Source organism: Sinocyclocheilus anshuiensis, unplaced genomic scaffold, assembly GCF_001515605.1.
Source record: "Sinocyclocheilus anshuiensis isolate Anshui unplaced genomic scaffold, SAMN03320099.WGS_v1.1 scaffold247, whole genome shotgun sequence".
NCBI lineage: Eukaryota > Metazoa > Chordata > Actinopteri > Cypriniformes > Cyprinidae > Sinocyclocheilus > Sinocyclocheilus anshuiensis.
The window spans coordinates 36,871-57,013 of record NW_015552543.1 but is presented as its reverse complement, the minus strand read 5'-3'; the positions used below and the strand labels follow the sequence as shown (position 1 = coordinate 57,013).

The 20,143-nt window shown below is 37.6% G+C and overlaps 1 protein-coding gene across 6 annotated transcripts in view; it reads left to right on the top strand.

Annotated features, from left to right (window-relative positions):
- Window positions 1–20,143, top strand: part of LOC107664008 (unconventional myosin-Ib-like) — a 67,460-nt gene that overhangs the window by 35,744 nt on the left and 11,573 nt on the right. For 4 of the 6 annotated variants that reach the window (XM_016454455.1, XM_016454453.1, XM_016454451.1 and 1 more), the window contains exons 7-19: window positions 1,427–1,490; window positions 6,725–6,823; window positions 7,989–8,092; window positions 11,473–11,620; window positions 13,066–13,184; window positions 13,815–13,901; window positions 14,305–14,370; window positions 14,858–14,863; window positions 16,533–16,637; window positions 18,033–18,095; window positions 18,310–18,510; window positions 19,034–19,260; window positions 19,496–19,696. In XM_016454455.1, coding sequence (XP_016309941.1) covers window positions 1,427–1,490; window positions 6,725–6,823; window positions 7,989–8,092; window positions 11,473–11,620; window positions 13,066–13,184; window positions 13,815–13,901; window positions 14,305–14,370; window positions 14,858–14,863; window positions 16,533–16,637; window positions 18,033–18,095; window positions 18,310–18,510; window positions 19,034–19,260; window positions 19,496–19,696 — 1,490 coding nt within the window. The remainder of the gene's footprint in view (window positions 1–1,426; window positions 1,491–6,724; window positions 6,824–7,988; window positions 8,093–11,472; window positions 11,621–13,065; window positions 13,185–13,814; window positions 13,902–14,304; window positions 14,371–14,857; window positions 14,864–16,532; window positions 16,638–18,032; window positions 18,096–18,309; window positions 18,511–19,033; window positions 19,261–19,495; window positions 19,697–20,143) is intronic. The other 2 variants (XM_016454456.1, XM_016454454.1) reach the window with 1 other exon arrangement.

Below are 20,143 nucleotides of genomic sequence, written 5' to 3'. Positions count from 1 at the left end.
TAAATTATATGTTAGTCAACGCATCAAATAAGTATACTTTAAAGCACAAGAAAAGATTGGTTACACACCTTATTTTAAGGTGTCCCTGTTCCAGTGTAATTATACATTTAAGTACTGAGTAATAATTAACTACATGTACTTACTATATGGTTAGGATTAGGGTTTGGCTTAGGGTTACTTGCATGTAGTTATGCATAATTTATTGTTATTATAATAGTAAGTACATGTAACATGTGTAACAAGGACACCTTAAAATAAAAAGTAGGTCTATAATTAAATGACTTTTTCATGTTATATTAACTGCAAGTAGTTTTTTTTTTAAATACACTTTAAAGAAATGAAGTAAACTACAAGTACACATTGAGTGTCAACTAGACTTGTGCCGGTATCCGTGATAAAAGCATTAGCAATTAATCGCAACATGAAAATTTGATACCGGCATATCCCTTAGTGTCAACTAAGTGTATTCATTTTTCACAAGGGTGTCGTTTATTTATGCTAATTAAAGTATCACATTATTAGCATAGCTACATGCTAATAACAAGCTGTATTGAAATCAAATGTGAATAGTCTTCATGTATGTGGCGTAAACAGTAATGGACTGTGCAGAACATTTTACAATAGTCAGCACCTTGGTTAGGATGCAGCCTTTGAAGACAGCAAGCCAGCTCGACAGGGTTTGGAACAGAACCATCTCTGATTTCTAAGTTGATGGCATGTTAACACCTTGAGATTTGGAATTTCGTAATAATGTTTTGTATCTCCAGCACCATTTTATCATATAGTTTTCAACTGCTATACTGTTACAGCTTTTCTCAAAGTAATTTTCAGCTGTGACTTCCTGTGTTGTAGGAGTTCTAGGAGTTTATTCAGCAGCCTCTGAGGCAGTTTCCTTTTTTAAGAGCTGTTGGATATAAATAAAGAGGGAAAAATTTAACTGGCTCCAGAGACACTGAGCTTACGGTTCCTTTCCCAAATAGTGTGCGGGGACAGAAAGACAAAACAAGTTTCTTTTACCATTACAGCAGTAAAAAAAGCCTCTTCTCCCACAGTAGTCCATTACTCCATTGCAAATCTATGTATGATTGGCAGCGTGTGTTATGAACCTTTTTTTTTTCTCCCATTTGCTTCACGGAAGGCTCAAATTTCATCCCTATTTGCAGTGATCGCTGCCCTCGTTGTCATGCGTCTTTTCCTACCATCAAGAACCACAAAAGAGCCATGTGGTCCTCCGCAGCAAGCCTACCATTAGTACCAAAGGCCTTGATGCAATGTCACCATTGCTTCTTAGACTTTAGCTTCTTAGTCATATCTTATTTTGACTGCACAGGAAGACCATGTTAAACAATAATAAAGAGCCATGTCATCAACTAACCCACCATGCACTTTTTATGGGATGTGCTAACAATTTCTTCTCTTTCTACAGGGGAAGTACATGGATATCGAGTTTGACTTCAAAGGAGACCCCCTTGGTGGAGTCATCAGTAATTGTGAGTATAATTACAAGGTGGAAACCTTGTATCCCTGTAATAGTGCCCAAGTAGAAATAAAGGAATAATCCACCCCAAATCTGTCATTATTTATTCACCCTCATGTCGTTCCAAGCCCATATGCTGTTTAATTATGTCTAAAATACAAAAGTCTAAAAAATGTTCATGCAGCTTTTGTTCCATACAATAACATTGTGATGTGACTGTCAACCTCCCAAATGTACAAAACAACCATTATAAAATCATATTTTTTTTTTTTTCTCTCGGAAAGAATTTGATACAAGTGGCTGTGTCTTTACTCTTGCTCCCAGCTGTGTGCTCTCAGAGAGGGTTTTGGGAAACTGCTGCATTTATACACACACAAACCATCCAGAGCATGTCCTTATTTTGTAGCACCATAGCAATGGTTCCTGTAATATGCCCCTGAGCCTGTCTCTCTGCAAATTCAAAGCCAGACCAGCAGTCTAGTTGGCTTGGCACACATGCTCTTGACTGTTGAAGCCAGTGGTCCATTTATCTAAATGTTTCCTCATGCTTTTGGTTCATGTATAGCAGGGATCCTCAAATATGGCCCACGAGATCCACATTCCTGCAGAGTTTAGCTCTAACCCTAATCAAACACACCTGAGCATGCTAATCAATGTCTTCAGGATCATTAGAAAATCACAGGTAGGTGAGTTTGATCAGGGTTGGAGCTAAACTCTGCAGCGCATTGGCCCTACGGGGCAAGATTTGAGGAACCCTGATGTATAGTGTTGAATTAATGGGTAGTTGAAACGCTGAGGAATGGTGACTTAAAATATGCATCTCTAATACATTACTTTAAATTTCAACATCGAATTCAAGCCTCTTCTCCCACAGTAGTCTATTACTCCATTGCAAATGTATGTATGATTTGCCAATGATGTTGACAACATTGAGGGTGTATTTTTTACATGTCAGCTAACCTATTAAATAATTACTGAAATAGCAGGCAATTTCTAAACTGTAGAAACATTTATCTGGTCAAAAATGTGATTGAACCACTATGACAAGTGACCTTAAAATCTTTAAATGGAAACAAAAGTGCTACCATTTGGCATGGAGAGATAATTAATCCCACAGCAACTTCCTCTAGCAGTTAACACAGTTTGTCCATTTGCTTATTGATTTGAGGAGGGTTTGTAACCTATATAGTACAGCAGTTCGAGTAACTAGTCGATCAGATAGTGTGCCACTATCCATGTGAGAATCGATCAGTCTCCCACTCTTAATGATGCTGATGTGATTTATCTATGGCACTCCATCACATGCAGGGGAGTCACTAGACCTAATTGACAACATGACATGACAATTGACATTTCTTTTGTGCTGATATTTGGATCAGCACAGAATTACTTAACTCGACAGTTACCCCTTCAGCTCAGATATAGAAACGCCTCTGCTTGGGTATATGAACACAGTGACTTTACTTGAGAACAGCAAGACCTTCACCTGTTTCCAGTTATCTCTTATTTTGACTCCCCAAACATATACAGCCAAAGACACGGGAAGTGGGAGCAAAATGTTACTGTTTTTTTCCGATGTGTGATTGGAAGAGCTTTTAACAGTCCCGCAGTTAAAACAATTCCCCCACAGTTTTTACTGAAGTCTGGGTAGAGTTGCACCAGCCGTTCATAAGTTCTGGAACACAACGTAGTTGTAACTCTGTACTTAATTTGTTCTTAAGACAGAACGTAGCTATGCGTAGTTGCATAATGTGACATTTACCCTTAATGATCCAATAGCAGACTAACTACTTTTGCCTCACATAACTAATGGTACACATATTAATTTGAATTTATAAACTACACATTAACTAAATATTTACAGAAACCTCAGTGGTAACAGTTTGAATAAAACCGATTGCATCAATAAGCTCTTGTTTTATATGACAGACTTCAATCCTTTAGATACTAATAACGAGTAAAATAATAAGTATATTTATAAGTAAAGGACCAATCATTAAATACTGACACCAAAAAATTTACTTTTATTTGTTACGAGTTATTATGTTTGACATGCACACGGCTGACCGATGTACACAGAGGTGCATTGTTTAGGTCGAATTTGTGTTGAAAAGCTGGTAACAAAGTAATTTATTCACAATATCCTCAGCAATTTCATGTATAAGTATTGAAGTCTGTCAGGTAAAAGAGGAGCTATTCAGTATGCAATTCAGTCAATCTGCTGGGGGTTTTTTTCCCCACCCGTTACTCCTGGTTGAAATTTCTGTAAATATTTTATCAATAAGTAGAGTTGCGTTTCAAGTTTAATTGTGCAACACAAAAATATTTAGTAGTGCATAAGTTGTAACTAACTTCCCCTTTACATTAAAACTAGGCTTAAGTTTAACTTACGCACAGCTGGTGCAGTTGGCCTCTGCTGTCTAAAATCAGTAGTTTAAACCGTTACAGCTTCATGTAGTCTGCACAATAGAATCTATTGTGAGTGCTTCAAAACAACCAAGTTACATGTCCACAGACAGGCTATAACAGGATGCTACAGACAGCTCTGAAGCCTGAGGGCTTTCCTCCAAAGTAAGAAACAATCTTAGTCATCTGATACAGCATCATTTTACCCACTAGAAGCTGTTTAGATGATTTGAACAAAAAGACTTCATGCCCCAGAACTGTTCTTAAAACCTACTGAGTAGCCTAAACTTAAGGCATCATAGGCATGCTCCCAACGTGGAGGCTATTGCTGATGATAGGTAGAAACTTTATGCTGAGATATTTCAATGTAGCCTTATTCTAAGTCAGAAAATCCTGTGCAGAAAAAGGCAATCCCAGAATGCATTGCACCAAGCTGAGTGGAAAAAAGACATTCAAGATGGCAGATGAAGCAGGATAAATGTTGTCATGTGGTAGACAGATGTGTTTAGCTGTTACAGTGCATCTTACAGTTTTTAAACACTATCAAGTTAACCCTGTAAAGCCTGACCTATGAAATAAGTCTATGCCTCAGATTCTATGATATAGTGAGAATATGGAGTGCATGCTTGAGAAGAAAATACCTTAGTTTATCCAGAGGCCCAAAACGGAGCAAAAATATGCAAATTGGTGGTTTTTGATGCGTATATACCCAAAAAGAAAAATGGAAGTCTGATAGCTTGTAATGTGAATCACTACTTGCAAAAATTATTACTTATGTTTACTTAATAAAAAATCAGTAAAGGTCTCACAGCAAAAAGACACGTGAACCAAGGAGCTATTCAGTATGCAATTCAGTCAATCTGCTGGGGGTTTTTTTCCCCACCCGTTACTCCTGGTTGAAATTTCTGTAAATATTTTATCAATAAGTAGAGTTGCGTTTCAAGTTTAATTGTGCAACACAAAAATATTTAGTAGTGCATAAGTTGTAACTAACTTCCCCTTTACATTAAAACTAGGCTTAAGTTTAACTTACGCACAGCTGGTGCAGTTGGCCTCTGCTGTCTAAAATCAGTAGTTTAAACCGTTACAGCTTCATGTAGTCTGCACAATAGAATCTATTGTGAGTGCTTCAAAACAACCAAGTTACATGTCCACAGACAGGCTATAACAGGATGCTACAGACAGCTCTGAAGCCTGAGGGCTTTCCTCCAAAGTAAGAAACAATCTTAGTCATCTGATACAGCATCATTTTACCCACTAGAAGCTGTTTAGATGATTTGAACAAAAAGACTTCATGCCCCAGAACTGTTCTTAAAACCTACTGAGTAGCCTAAACTTAAGGCATCATAGGCATGCTCCCAACGTGGAGGCTATTGCTGATGATAGGTAGAAACTTTATGCTGAGATATTTCAATTTAGCCTTATTCTAAGTCAGAAAATCCTGTGCAGAAAAAGGCAATCCCAGAATGCATTGCACCAAGCTGAGTGGAAAAAAGACATTCAAGATGGCAGATGAAGCAGGATAAATGTTGTCATGTGGTAGACAGATGTGTTTAGCTGTTACAGTGCATCTTACAGTTTTTAAACACTATCAAGTTAACCCTGTAAAGCCTGACCTATGAAATAAGTCTATGCCTCAGATTCTATGATATAGTGAGAATATGGAGTGCATGCTTGAGAAGAAAATACCTTATACATTTATGCTAAAAGATTGACTATTGAATCATTTTAATTTATATGAGCCAATATACCAATACACAGTAATAAACAGCAATATTTACTTCTATGCATGCACTACCATATATATATATATATATGTGTGTGTGTGTGTGTGTGTGTGTGTGTGTGTGTGTCTTGCACTAAGACATATCTATGCATGTCTTAGTGCAGCTGTCAGTGAGTTTGAACTGTCAAAAAAGGTTTTATTGGTGCTTTGTCAGGTGTTATCAGAATTATCAGTAATTATAATACTGCTGCATAATTTTTGTTGCTCATATAAACAATGCTTCATGTATTATCTCATATCAAGCTAATAAATGTTGTTGATGATAAGGTAATCAAGGCTTTGGGCTGATGATGCTGTTTTCTAATGGGCACACATCTGGATGGAGCGTGGGTGGTGTGACTATGTTCCTCTCCCCATAGATGAATATCTCCTGTGAGCCTTCCTGTCTCAATCTGAATACAATGAACAATGAAAACTTCACCATGCACTCTTAAAAATAAAGGTGCTTCAAAAGGTTCTTCAAGCGATGCCATAGAAGAACCATTTTTGGTTCCACAAAGAACCATTCAGTCAAAGGTTCTTTAAAGAACCATCTCTTTCTTACCTTTTTGTAATCTGAAGAACCTTTTTTCACCACATAGAACCTTTTGTGAAACAGAAAGGTTCTTCAGATATTAAAGGTTCTTTATGGAACCATTTAGACCAAAAGGTTCTTCTATGGCATCGTGAAGCACCTTTATTTTTAAGAGTGTGGATACCTAAATATTCATTCTGATATAAACAGGAAAACACCTTTGTTTTTCTCTGAAATGACTGTTCAGAGTAGGAGTAGGAGAGAATTGTTTATAGCCAGTTTCATCTGTGTGTATCTCTTCACTGGGAATTCCACAATTAACATTTATTTATTTATGACGTTGAAAACAAATTGTGTGCATGACAGCCTTGTAGCTCATGTTAGGCCTGTCTTTTAAGTTTAAACGTTATCTTAACTTTCTCTCTGTGGATAAAATGAGTGGAATTTTTACCTCAGAAACACTTCTGTTGCTCCCTGTTTAAGCGGAGTCAGCTGTGTATGCTTATGAAATGTTTTATGCTTTGATATTTCCCTTTCGCAGATCTCTTGGAGAAATCCCGTGTGGTAAAGCAGCCCAGGGGCGAGAGGAATTTCCACATCTTCTACCAGCTGCTTTCTGGAGCATCAGATGACACGCTCAGTAAGAGACCACTTACAGAGAATGTATGATTATATGTGCATTCCCAACGCACAATCCATTCAGTGGCTTTCAGCACATAGTGTGGAAAGATTGCTGGATTGCACTGAAACATACCTGAGTTAAAGACTCTGGGAACAGAATTTATGGTTCATTTGTGGTTTATTTGCATACTGTTAGACCAGTGGTTCCCAACCCTGGTCCTGGAGGCACCCCAACACTGCATGTTTTGCATGTCACCTTAATCAAACACACCTGATTCAGGTCATCAGTAGAGACTCAAAGACCTGAAATTGGTGTGTCAGAGAAAGGAGAAGAGACCACTTACAGAGAATGTATGATTATATGTGCATTCCCAACGCACAATCCATTCAGTGGCTTTCAGCACATAGTGTGGAAAGATTGCTGGATTGCACTGAAACATACCTGAGTTAAAGACTCTGGGAACAGAATTTATGGTTCATTTGTGGTTTATTTGCATACTGTTAGACCAGTGGTTCCCAACCCTGGTCCTGGAGGCACCCCAACACTGCACGTTTTGCATGTCTCCTTAATCAAACACACCTGATTCAGGTCATCAGCTCATTAGTAGAGACTTCAAGATGTGAAATTTGTGTGTCAGAGAAAGGAGACATGCAAAATGTGAAGTGTTGGGGTGCCTCCAGGACCAGGGTTGGGAACCATTGTGTTAGACCATGGTCATTGTTTGACATTTTTAATGAAAGAGAACACAATAAAAGGCTTTGATTTCAGGCATCAAAGGGGTGAGCTGAGCAGAATACAACATAGATGTAACATAATCTGATAGCAACTGGGTCTTATGGAATGGCCGATACATCGAAACTAAGGAGAGTATAAAGCAGGGTTGTCCCATCCTGCTCCTGGAGGGCCAACGTCCTGCAAAGTTTAGTTCCAACCCTAATTAAACACACCTGAACCAGCTAATCAAGGTCTTCATACTCAATAGAAACTTCCAGGCGAGTGTGTTGGAGCTGGTTGGCGCTAAACTCTGCAGGATGTTGGCCCACCAGGAGTAGGATGGGACACCCATGGTATAAAGGGACAGTACAAAGAGTGTCCACTCATAGAAAAACAAATTGGAGAACTTGCATCAAAGATGGTTGACAAGTGAATTGCCTTTAATGCTCTAATTGTGTTTTTCTTTCAGAAAAACTGAAGCTGGACCGAGACTTCAGCAAATACAACTACCTTAGCCTGGATTCGGCAACAGTCAATGGACTGGACGATGCTGCCAGTTTCAGAACAGTTAGAGTAAGTTTTCTTTCAGGCCTGCCATACACTACATACAGTAGCTGGTTCCTGACACATTATAGCATGTGTCATTGGTTCAGACTGTCTTGGGATTAGCTCAGATCCATGGCACCCTGTATGATGAGAAGTTAGCAAAGCATGTTATCTCCCTGGCTTAACTGGATAAGATCACCCTTTACCCACTGAGGTGGAGTTTGATCTGAACAAAACAATTTGCATTGTGTCATTATGTAATTTGAGCTTCATTCAAGCCTCTACTTGAAGACAGGGACGTTGATTTAAGGGGGAATTCCACCTGCTCACAGCTGACGTGTAAATGGAATCAGTGCTTCTGTTTTTCTCATGCACACACTTATTGTCATTGTGAAAACGGGTCGTGCGGAGGATGGACTGTCGTTGCAAAGTTTAACAATAAGGATTGATTTCTGCAAGCCTTGTTGAGACAGTAGTTTTGCTTCCTTTGGACTCTTGCCTCACTGGCCTGGAGACAAAAAAATATTACAATATTATATATTTTTTAAACATATTTTGCTTCTGACTTATAGAAAAATGTTTTACTATCTATTTTTTATTTATTTATTTAACCAGGAAGATTAAAAAAAAAAAAAAAAGAAATATTTTTGGAAGTTAGCTTTCATAAGGGTTTATAATTTCCAATAATAGCTGTAAATTATGTAAGGGATAAAGTAAAGGGTAGTTGTTAGTTGGTCACTGTTGTAAAATAAACAAGGTGACTGCTTAAAAAAAAAAAAAAAGACATATTTTTGGAAGTTAGCTTTCATAAGGGTTTATAATTTCCAATAATAGCTGTAAATTATGTAAGGGATAAAGTAGAGGGTAGTTGTTAGTTGGTCACTGTTGTAAAATAAACAAGGTGACTGCCATTTAGAAGCATCTGGAATGTATTGAAGAAAATGTATTTTTTCATTGAAAAAGAAAAAGAAAAAAAAGCAAATAGCTATAATTTTACACTAACAGTAAAAAGTCACTAAGGGTTGGTAAGTTTCTTAAATATTTTTGAAAGAAGTCTTGTATGCTCAACCAAAGCTGCATTTATTTGATCAAACATACAGTAAAACAGAAAACCGTAATATTGTGAAAAATTATTAGAATTGAAAATAATTGTTTGCTATTTTCATATTTTAAAATGTAATTTATTCCTGTGAAGCGGAGCTGAATTTTTAGCGTCATTATTCCAGTCTTCAGAGTCACATCATCCTACAGAAATCATTCTAATATGCTGATTTGAGCTCAAAAACATCTATTATTCTTTTCAGTGTTGAAAACAGTTGTGCTGCAATAGTTGTGCTTTTGTAACATTAAATAATTATTTACCATCACTTTTGATCAATTTAATGCAACTTCACTGACCCCAAACTTGAAAAGTAGTGTATTTACACTGGGAAAACCCAGGAAACAGTGCATTATGTGCTTGAATATTACATTTTTGACAGTGTTGCTGCCTTTTTTTATTTTCTGGCCCGTTAAGACAAGTGACTTTTCCATCAACTAGCCCGAAACTTTTTTTGTTTGGGCCCGGACCTTTGGGTCATCCTTATTGTGGAGCCCTGTTCTTTGCTTGTCTTCTGGAAATGAGTGCAGAATTTCTGTGTCCAAGCAAACAATGCAGCCTACATTAAACTGGTCAGAATTCAGCACCGTATCAGACAATACAGTGCAGTTCTGATGAACAATAGGCCTAAGCCAAGCTCCTTGCTGACATCAGAACATCCTAACTCAGCATGTGCTGGGCCTCTGGCTCTGTCTTTTAACCTCTTGCCTGGGGAGTCAAATCTAATTAATTAGAAACATGCCTTTTTTGCAGTGTAGTTTGTAGTTTATAAGGTTAAGCATAAATAAGGCTCTGTGTGTAGGAGACAGTAAACACTTCCACGAGGGAGGATGGTTTCTATTTATGCTAGGCTGTAAATAATATACAAAACTCAGCAGAACGTTCATTCTTAGAGACACGACATGCTTGTCTTGTTAACATGAAAGAAAAACAAATATATACAGGTGCATCTCAATAAATTAGAATGTCGTGGAAAAGTTCATTTATTTCAGTAATTCAACTCAAATTGTGAAACTCGTGTATTAAATAAATTCAATGCACATAGACTGAAGTAGTTTAAGTCTTTGGTTTTTGTTAAATGTGAGCCAAAATCATCACAATTAAAAGAACCAAAGACTTAAACTACTTCAGTCTGTGTGCATTGAATTTATTTAATACACGAGTTTCACAATTTGAGTTGAATTACTGAAATAAATGAACTTTTCCACGACATTCTAATTTATTGAGATGCACCTGTATATAAGAGTGTTTCCACTCCGGAAGCATTAAATTGTGTTACTATTTATTCAGAGATATAGAAAGTTATTGGGTTGTCATTCACTTTTAGCTGTCACATTTCAGCCCTTTACAGCTCACTCACTGTTATCTCCGAACTTTAGACCATTGACTTTGCCAGTGAACTGCTTGCACGTTTATTATCAGTGATTCCATGACATTTTGAACGTAATTTATGGCTTCACGAGAACAAATATGAACACAAGCTATTGTGGAAGCACAAGGAACATGATAAATCATAAGCTGCTGATGATTCTATTGGCTAAATCTACTGTAAAAATTGAAAAATCTGTTACTTATTTCCCTGTACACCCATAAATTAACAATATTAAATGAATAGTTCACACAAAAATTTAAATTCTGTCATCATTTGCTTACCCTAAAGCTGTTCCAAACTTGTACAGCTGTTGAACACAAAATAAGTTATTTTGAAAACAAGGTTTATAACCAAGCAGTCGCTGGTAGCCATTGACTTGACTAATAGTACAGAAAAAAGTACTATGGAACTCATTCCAGCAACTGTTTGGTTACCAACATTCTTCAAAATATCTTTGTGTTCAACAGAACAAAGAAATTTATATGGGTTTGCAACAACATGGGGGTGAGTAAATTATGAAATTATTTTCATTTGTGGATCCCTTTAAGGTGAATCTCATGTCATATTTTACTCCAAAATCAAAATATATAAATAAAATGTGTTTTGAGTTAAGAACATTTCCCATATTTATGGTTGAATTGAGATCATGAGACAATGTCCACAAAAAATAAAAATAAAATAAAAAAAAATTTTTTCCTTGATTTTTAAAGCTGTCAAATACAAGTTATTCTTAAGACCAGCTGCAATCCTTAATCTTTTCTCTTTGACAGACTGTGGTGTGATGGAAATTTCTGTTCAACACCCTCAGGCTGTCCATTAGTGGTGTGGTTACGGGCCAGTCAATCACTTTACAGACGCCACCATATGTACTGCCATGTTAAATGTCCATCAGCAGACCACTATTGACTAAATGTATTTTCTCTTCTGTTTTCCCAGAATGCCATGCAAATTGTGGGCTTCATGGAGGATGAGGTTCAGTCAATACTGGAGCTGGTGGCTGCTGTTCTCAAACTGGGAAACATCGAGTTCAAACCAGAGTCTCGTTGCAATGGCTTCGATGAGAGTCGAATCAAGGACAAGAACGGTGAGTGCTAGGCTCTTCCAAAAAGCATTGCCGATGCAAACCTTACATTAGTTTTTTAAACTTTTGGTTTGTAAAGGAAAGTACACTTCCCAAGAAACTTTCAAGTGTGAATGATCAGACATCACAATCAGTATTAATGATACAATGACATAAACATGTGCAAGCACTGAAAACCAAATTAATATGAATTGTGAAATAGCAGGTACTGTGGTCTTGTATATAACAGTGCCTTCATCTGCTCACCAGGTTGGTCACTACTGCCATCTATTGATATGTCAAGAGTCATTTACAGTATTAGCTTGCAGTTGGTTGTACACAGTCAATCAACACCGCACTGGTACTTGCCCAGATAACCCTTGCATCCTGTACCATGAATGCATAAGATAATGATAAAACAATTTGGTGATATGTCAAGAGTCATTTACAGTATTAGCTTGCAGTTGGTTGTACACAGTCAATCAACACCGCACTGGTACTTACCCAGATAACCCTTGCATCCTGTACCATGAATGCATAAGATAATGATAAAACAATTTGTATGTATTTGTAAAACCAGATAAATGCCTTCTTGATTAACAGGTAAAGGATATAATATTTTAAGCAGTGACAAATGTGTTCTGTTATGTGCTAGAAATAATCTAAAATTATTTTCAAATTCTCCTATAAGTTTACCACAGTTTAATGAACAAATGAACGCATTCAAAATAATGCAGAAACATTTACAGGCCTGAAACAGCTCCAGATAATTTTCATGGGAAACCAAAAAGTTTAACCTAAAATTTTAATGCTAAATAAATAATAATTAAAAAAAAGTTATATGTCAACTACCCAAATATATGTGCTGCAAATGAGTGTTACTTATCACTGCATATTCTAGTAGTTTCCTATAGCCAGGGCAGTGGCCGGCCCAGACTAAACATCACAATCCATGTCAACACCTCCATTTATATATACTACAGCATCTGGTTTGTCTCCTGTGCTTAAACCCATTAGCAATAATGTGCTTTCTCTGCCCTTTTGACCTGATAGCTATGGGCTGAAATGAGACAGATTGAGCTGCTGTGGGATGAGGTGGTTGTATACCTGATGTCCAGATCCTCTCAAAACCCCTAGAGAAGAAGCACTTTTAAAATACTCTTCAGCTTAAACTCCTTGAAAGGGGCTTAACATGTATCAGTCTTTACCTTGACCTCTAGATTCTGAGAGACAGGCCTTTGATCAGAATGATTGTTGGTTTTAATTTTAAATACACTAAAGATGTTTTATAGAGGTTTTTTTCTTTTTCTTTTTCTTTTTTTTCTTTTCTCAACGTAAGAGTCAGAGGGTTTATGTTTATCTTTGGCAATTGGCAAATTTGTTTAAATTACATAACACACTGTCTAGTCTATCCATAAATAATTATTTAATCTGATCTGCCTGGGTTTGTTTTGCATTTCCTGTCCCAGACCTGAAAGAGATGTGTGAGCTGCTGGGCATTGAGCAGTCCGTGCTGGAAAGAGCGTTCAGCTTCCGTACCGTTGAGGCCAAGATGGAGAAGGTGTCCACATCACTCAACGTGGCTCAGGTCAGCACACACCCTCCTTGTTCGCAGGATAAACTCTATTTAAATATGGGGGGCGGGATAATAAATTCCCAATTTCTATGAATACTTTTGTTTAAACATTATTCAGTCATTTTGAATGATTGGTGGTTCATTGATCTATTCACTGATAGAGTGATATCTTGTGTCTTGTGATAGGACAATTCATACAATATTAGTAGTTTTTCTTTTTTAAATAACATGAAGTGCGATCATTTATGAATGGAAGGTCATCTTGTCCTGGTCCATAATAACTATCATTATCCCAAATGTGGCAGTTTCAACTTCAAAAATGTCACTGTGAAGGCGTTCCTTTATTTTAACATCTGAGCGAGGGGTCAAGTTAGCAAATTGCGATGTGTCCTTGGCGTAGCATCATGTTGTTAAGAGTTTAGCCACTAACTCTTGATAGATGACAGGCCTCAGAGCTTTTGCATCCAGGCCACATGATGAGTTCGAAAAACTATTTTGTCTTTACATGTGGTATAATTTTGTTACAGCCATGAGACATGGAGGAAGTTGGAACTAGAGATTAATCAATATGTTTTTGCTTGTATAGATAATGTGTAATTCAGATGTTACATTGATTGTAATTTGAGACTTCTTCTATTTCAGGCCTATTACGCTCGTGATGCTCTTGCCAAAAACCTCTACAGTCGACTGTTCAGCTGGCTGGTAACCCGAATCAATGAAAGCATCAAGGTATTGTCTCTCTGGATTTTCACTGAATCGTTGTTGTTTGCTGTAAAGTCACAGTAACACAAATTTTGCACTTTTATGAGCAAAAAAGGACTATTTTCAATAGTGTAGCAAAGTATGAAGTACAACTCACACATAAGTCATTTTCAAACGCATCAAATTTGTGATGCGAAATATGTATGGTGAAATATTTCACCCTGACATGAAATTCCAGATTGCATGAATTTGAATTTTCCCTGGATTTTGCCTGTGAAAATTTGCCAAACAACAGTAAATAAAGCTTGAATCATACTCTGTGAAACTACTCAAGACGTGCTATAACCATGCTAGGACTATTTCACATATTTGTGTTTAGAGTGAGTTGGTTTCTTCTGCCTTGTAACTCACATTCTTCTTTTTTGATCAGGCTCAAACCAAAACACACAAGAAAGTAATGGGAGTCCTGGATATTTATGGTTTTGAAATCTTTGAGGTGAGTGATTTGGTCTGGAATTTTGAAAACGATTTCTCATAAAATTCATGTCATCACCACCTGTTGATCTATATCAGATGCGTGCACAGTTCGTGCAAAGGCAGGTTTCCAGACTGAACACACCCATACAATAAACACAAATTGTGGATGTTGGTGAAAAGTATCCTGCATTTCTAGACTGACACACTTACAATGCACCTCCAGCCACTTAATACCTATGCACAACTTGTGGAGAAGTCTGTAAATTTTAGTACAGAATTGCACTTGCATGCATTATTTTCTTAAAGTTATTTATGTTGCTGACTTTATCATTGTTGTCATACTAAATCCCACAAGTGTTTACCGTAATGCAGAGAACTACTTCTCAGGCCTACTAATTCACCTTTCAACCATTTTGGTTTACATTTGTCCATTGCATGTTGTTCTGCTGTCTGACTGTATCACTCTCTCCTGAATGTTGTTTATGTTGTTGTGGCCATGACGACAGAATGGAGTAAGTAGACCTGGGGAGGAAATCCCAAGGCAGTGTGCATGCTGCGATTTTAGCACTTAATCCTAGTCTTAATTCTGATCTTGTATCTCCGCAGCATAAGCCACTGCTAGAGCAAAACCCTGAAGTGTTTCCTAGTAGTATTAGTATGACCTGTACGCTTGATGTTACAGCATTAGCTCCATTCATCCTAAGCTTGGAAGACCTTAAAGGAACAAATCACACAGAAAGGGCAATTCTGTCATTATTTATCACCCTCAAGTTGTTCCAAACCCATATCATATGGCTTCAGAAGACTTTGAATATATTGCATGCGTAATACAGACTATTTGTATGGTTCTTTTATAGTGTTTTTTGGAGCTTGAGGGTGATTTAGCATGACTCAGTTTTCATTTTTGGGTGAAGTATTTCTTTAAGCTTCACTGAAACCAGCCAGAGATCTGCAGTGATTTGAGCTTTTGGGGCTTCAGAAAATGTAAGCGATGTTGAGGTTATTCTTTGAACAGGGTTACCTCTCATTACTTCTAGAACACTGCAGATCCAGGCATCAGATCCAGGCTGACATGCCAGTGTGGCCTCTCGGCAAAGGCTGCCAGAATAAAACTGCCAGTGCCAAGTAAAACAATGAGCTGGTGCTTTTCCGTGTGCCATTTGCTGCCTTTTGGAAGTGATTGTGGGCTTTTTCTCAAGCCAGGCCCATTGGAACTGATGATTGCAGTGGCTTTAGTTGCAGAGACTATCATGCAGTAGGATTGCTATACAGATTAAAAAAAGATTGAATAATTCCTGAACCCCAGTGTCATGGCTAAATAGTACAATCCTAACTGTTTATCATAAGCCAATGAGCATAACATTAAGTATTACTCTTGCTTTAATTCAACAATGGAGTTGGTTCATTGATTGGGGTTTTCTAACCCTGCGTTTGTAAACCTGAAAACATTTACTGTGGCTGAAGAGGTTAAAGACTTCACCTCCATCAAGAGATGCAGATAAGATTATGCAGCCTTGATGTATATTGTACCATGTTACGCCTTCATTTAATCTTAGCTATATAGACCTGTTTTGTAAGAGCAGACTTTGTTCAGGGCTATTTTACATGTGTTCTAGAAGTGATTTGCTCTGAATTCTTTAAGGCGTTGCCCCACAAGACTATTTTAAACAATTCTGTTTTGGTTGTGGGTGTCACACCAACCATTTTCACCAGAAACATACATTCATCTGTCAGAGTTCCATCAAACAGCAGTTAAGAATGAAAGATGGGTGGCACTAAACAACTGCATGTGAATTTTCTCCAGTTTCCCTATCATGAATTGCAGAGTGCCATTTTGGCAGCAAACCAATGTGAAGCTTGCTGAAGTAAGAGCATTCATTGTTGCAGAGCTTCAGTGGGACGACTTAGTTTAGAGATGGTATTATATTAGGGAAAACAACAAATATTTACAGATTTTCTGAAGTATATATATTTTTGACATTCCTCCACAAAGTCACCAAAATTTCCAATATATCCAGCTTATAGAGTTACCTACAGAAAGGTGTTTATTAAATAACGTTGAGTGACGGTTGCCATATTAGTGCGCCTGTTTGCAGTGCTGTTTTAGTTTGCAGTGTACATTTTAATTACCACAGTTATCATTTGTTCCATGGATTCTCATTTATCTTTTTGTTCCTGCAGGACAACAGTTTTGAACAGTTCATTATCAACTACTGCAATGAGAAGCTCCAGCAAATCTTCATCGAGCTTACTCTCCGCGAAGAGCAGGAGGAGTATATCCGTGAGGTAAGCAACAGCCAGTACATGAAGACAAATAGGAAATGGTCTTCTCTCACCGTCTGCAACTCTTAACAGTTTTTGAATGAAGTTACCTTGGAGGGAAAGTGCTTTCGGACAGGTACCATAACATCACATTTACTGCTGTAGAACATTTTTTATACATAATAAAGAAATGTCTTTCTAAAAGTGGAATTTAAATAAAAAATAATGGTTGTTTATGAATTATTTGACTTCTGTCAACCACAATCCTGCACACATAGGATTGTGGGATATATCGTGAACAGTCACCAGTGCAAAGGCAGCATTCCTAGTTTCGGATGCATCCATCCACTTGCTTTTTTAAATTGTTTAATATACAGAGTTTATTGCGCGGTATGGCGTATGTAGTAAGCTAGTGTTTTCTTCCAAACAGCCTTTGTCTACTATTTGCTTCCTTCTATCAATCCTTCCCCTTTCGTGCTGTGATTGTGGGGATGGAAACAATCCCTCTCTCCAGTCAGGGTAAACACAATTGTCCCTGAAGAGCTTGGAGCTCTGTTTGCTTTCAGAGCTCTGAGTATGTGCCCTGACGCTGCCGTGACCCCTGCACTGTAATATTCCACTCTCTGGCTTCACTCCAGTAGAGTGCATGGGAAAATACCGCTGCTCTGAAGACCGAGGAGGGACGCAGGGGTCTAGGGACCAGTCTGCCACAATCCACATTCCACATTCCCCATTTTTGAATCCTCCTCCCGCATACATCTACCTCCTAGTTTGAGGAGCTTTCACACAGTCCAATTAGCCCACAGCTATTTTCCAGTTTGTTACATTCATCGACTTGATTGGCTCCGATTTGTTGTTTAAATCCAGTGGGTTCCATCTTTCTCTAATGGGCCGTAAACGGGTCTGCACTCCAGACCCTAAATATCACAGAAACGGTCATGACATGGAACAACATGGACATCCAGCCATCTTCAGTGTATTCATGGGTTGAATTGCATAACTGAACTGTATACGTTTATAGAAATTATTGTTGTGTGTGGCAGTATGGTTGGTAATTGTCATACTATTAACTGCATTTATTTTTTCCCCTCTATCTTCAGTGCATGTCATTCATTCACATTAACCTTATAGCTAAAATTAATAATAATAATAATCTTATTGTTTTTGTCAATGTTAATATTGTTGTTGCACTCAGCCAGTTGTGACAGGACTACTCCTATTCGTTATTGGATATCTGTTGTGTACCTGTTCAAGTATAGTAAAGCTTGTCTGCATCTTTCCTAAACCACTCAGGTTTGTCTGTTGAATCTACAAGATTAGACTTAAGACAGTGTTCTAGGAATATCCTTCTTTAGAAAGAGAAAACTGATGGAAAGTAAACAAAACAAATTTGTGATGTACCTCTGTTTTTGTCTACAGGGTATTGAGTGGACCAACATTGAGTATTTCAACAACGCCATCATATGTGACCTCATTGAAAATGTGAGTGTGTATCTAACAATAGTTTTAAACGTATTGGCATTAATATTTACTATAAGAATTAAATGGGGATATCTACTAGAAGTTCAGCTTAAAGGAGGAGACAAGCATAGCGATCACCTCAAAGCTCACAGATATGATTTAATACCCACAAATCTACAATTTCAGGTTTTTAATATGTTGTGTTTGATCTGATTACCATAATTCTTGTTTTCAGAACAAGAATGGGATTTTGGCCATGTTGGATGAGGAGTGTTTGAGGCCAGGCACAGTGACAGATGAGACTTTCCTAGACAAGTTGAACACCGTTTGTGCTGAACACCAGCATTTTGAGAGCAGACAGAGCAAAAACTCCAAGTTCCTCACAGACCACAGCCTACCACACAACTGCTTCCGCATCCAGCACTACGCTGGCAAGGTGAGACCATAAAGCGTTTCAACATCCCATCAACATTTTTAGTTTTACATACACTGCCATGTAAACTGTGCATCACATGGTCACAATAATTTTATATACAATGTTTTATTTATATGAATTACATTTGTGTTCTTTTGCTCATTTGTGGAGATGATCTCAGTTCTTTAAAGAATAACCCACATGCAACATTTAATTTTTTTTTTTTTTACGTTTACATTGCATCCAGATCTCATTTGTTGCAAAAATGGCAACAACATAATTGGCCACATGCCCTTTATAAATGCAAAATTTGCTGAGTTTTCTTAGTCTGTAAACAGAGTTACAGCTGTTCAAAATGACAAAAATTTGTAATAATTATAATGATGATGGGAGAAGCCAGAGAGATCCAGCTTACACTAATCAGAGAGATTTACTTGTATAAATGCTTCCAACCCAAATTGTGTGTTTTCAGAAATAAGTACATTATGAAGATCTGAGTAGTGTGTAAAGAAGAGTTATTGAATGTAATATACTGTATACACAGGTGCTGTATCGGGTGGAGGGATTCGTGGACAAAAACAATGACCTCCTCTACAGAGATTTATCCCAGGCCATGTACAAAGCCAATCACAGCCTGATAAAGATTCTCTTTCCTGAGGGAAACCCAGCTAAAGTGAACCTCAAGCGGCCCCCTACAGCTGGATTCCAGTTCAGAGCCTCAGTTGGAACGCTCATGAAGAACCTGCTGACCAAGAACCCCAACTACATCAGGTAACAATCACAAAGCTTCTGGCTCTGACACTGACCTCATTATGACATAACCATATATATAATGTGATTTCAATGAAATCAGAAACGGAGTGTAAAGTGTTTTACATGAACGTGGCATATATATTTAAATTATTTTTTTTTTTTTATTAAACCGCAAGCTTAAAATAAATAATTTAAAATGTCTAGTTTATTTAGAAACATACAATATTTTCACTTTACCAAACTTGTTTTTCAGGTGCATCAAACCCAATGACGAGAAAGCAGCCCACATTTTCACAGACTCACTAGTGTGTCACCAGGCGCGCTATTTGGGTCTGATGGAGAATGTACGCGTAAGAAGGGCTGGTTATGCTTTCCGCCAGCCCTACGAGCCCTGTCTGGAGCGCTACAAGATGCTCTGCAAGCAGACCTGGCCCCACTGGAAGGGCCCAGCCAGGTTAGACCACCAATGATCTTGTGTTTTTTGTGTTGTTTTAAAGAACTCTTCTTCAGGCTTCACTGTTTTTCTGAACATGTTGTTCAGCTGATGTCATTATACTATTTAGTTATCACATTTGAGATTAAGCAAATCTTTAAGTGACTGTACCTCCACCTGCATGACCTTTTTTATACTCATTCGTAGATATTTAAACATGCTGTTTCTTGTCTTAAATCTCCCTTCATTCCTTTCAGGTTTAACGGTTTCTTTAACACCGCTTGGCTACAGAAAACAGGCCTTTTTTTAATTTACTTCTATCTGATGGCAAACATGCCAAGACAGAATTGGGCCTCATAACTATGTCACTTCTGGACACTGAGTCATTTCACTAAATAGTTTGATAGGAGAATCTTTAATGTTCATGGAGATTTTGGAGTTGCACATCTTATCATGTTATCTTGCATT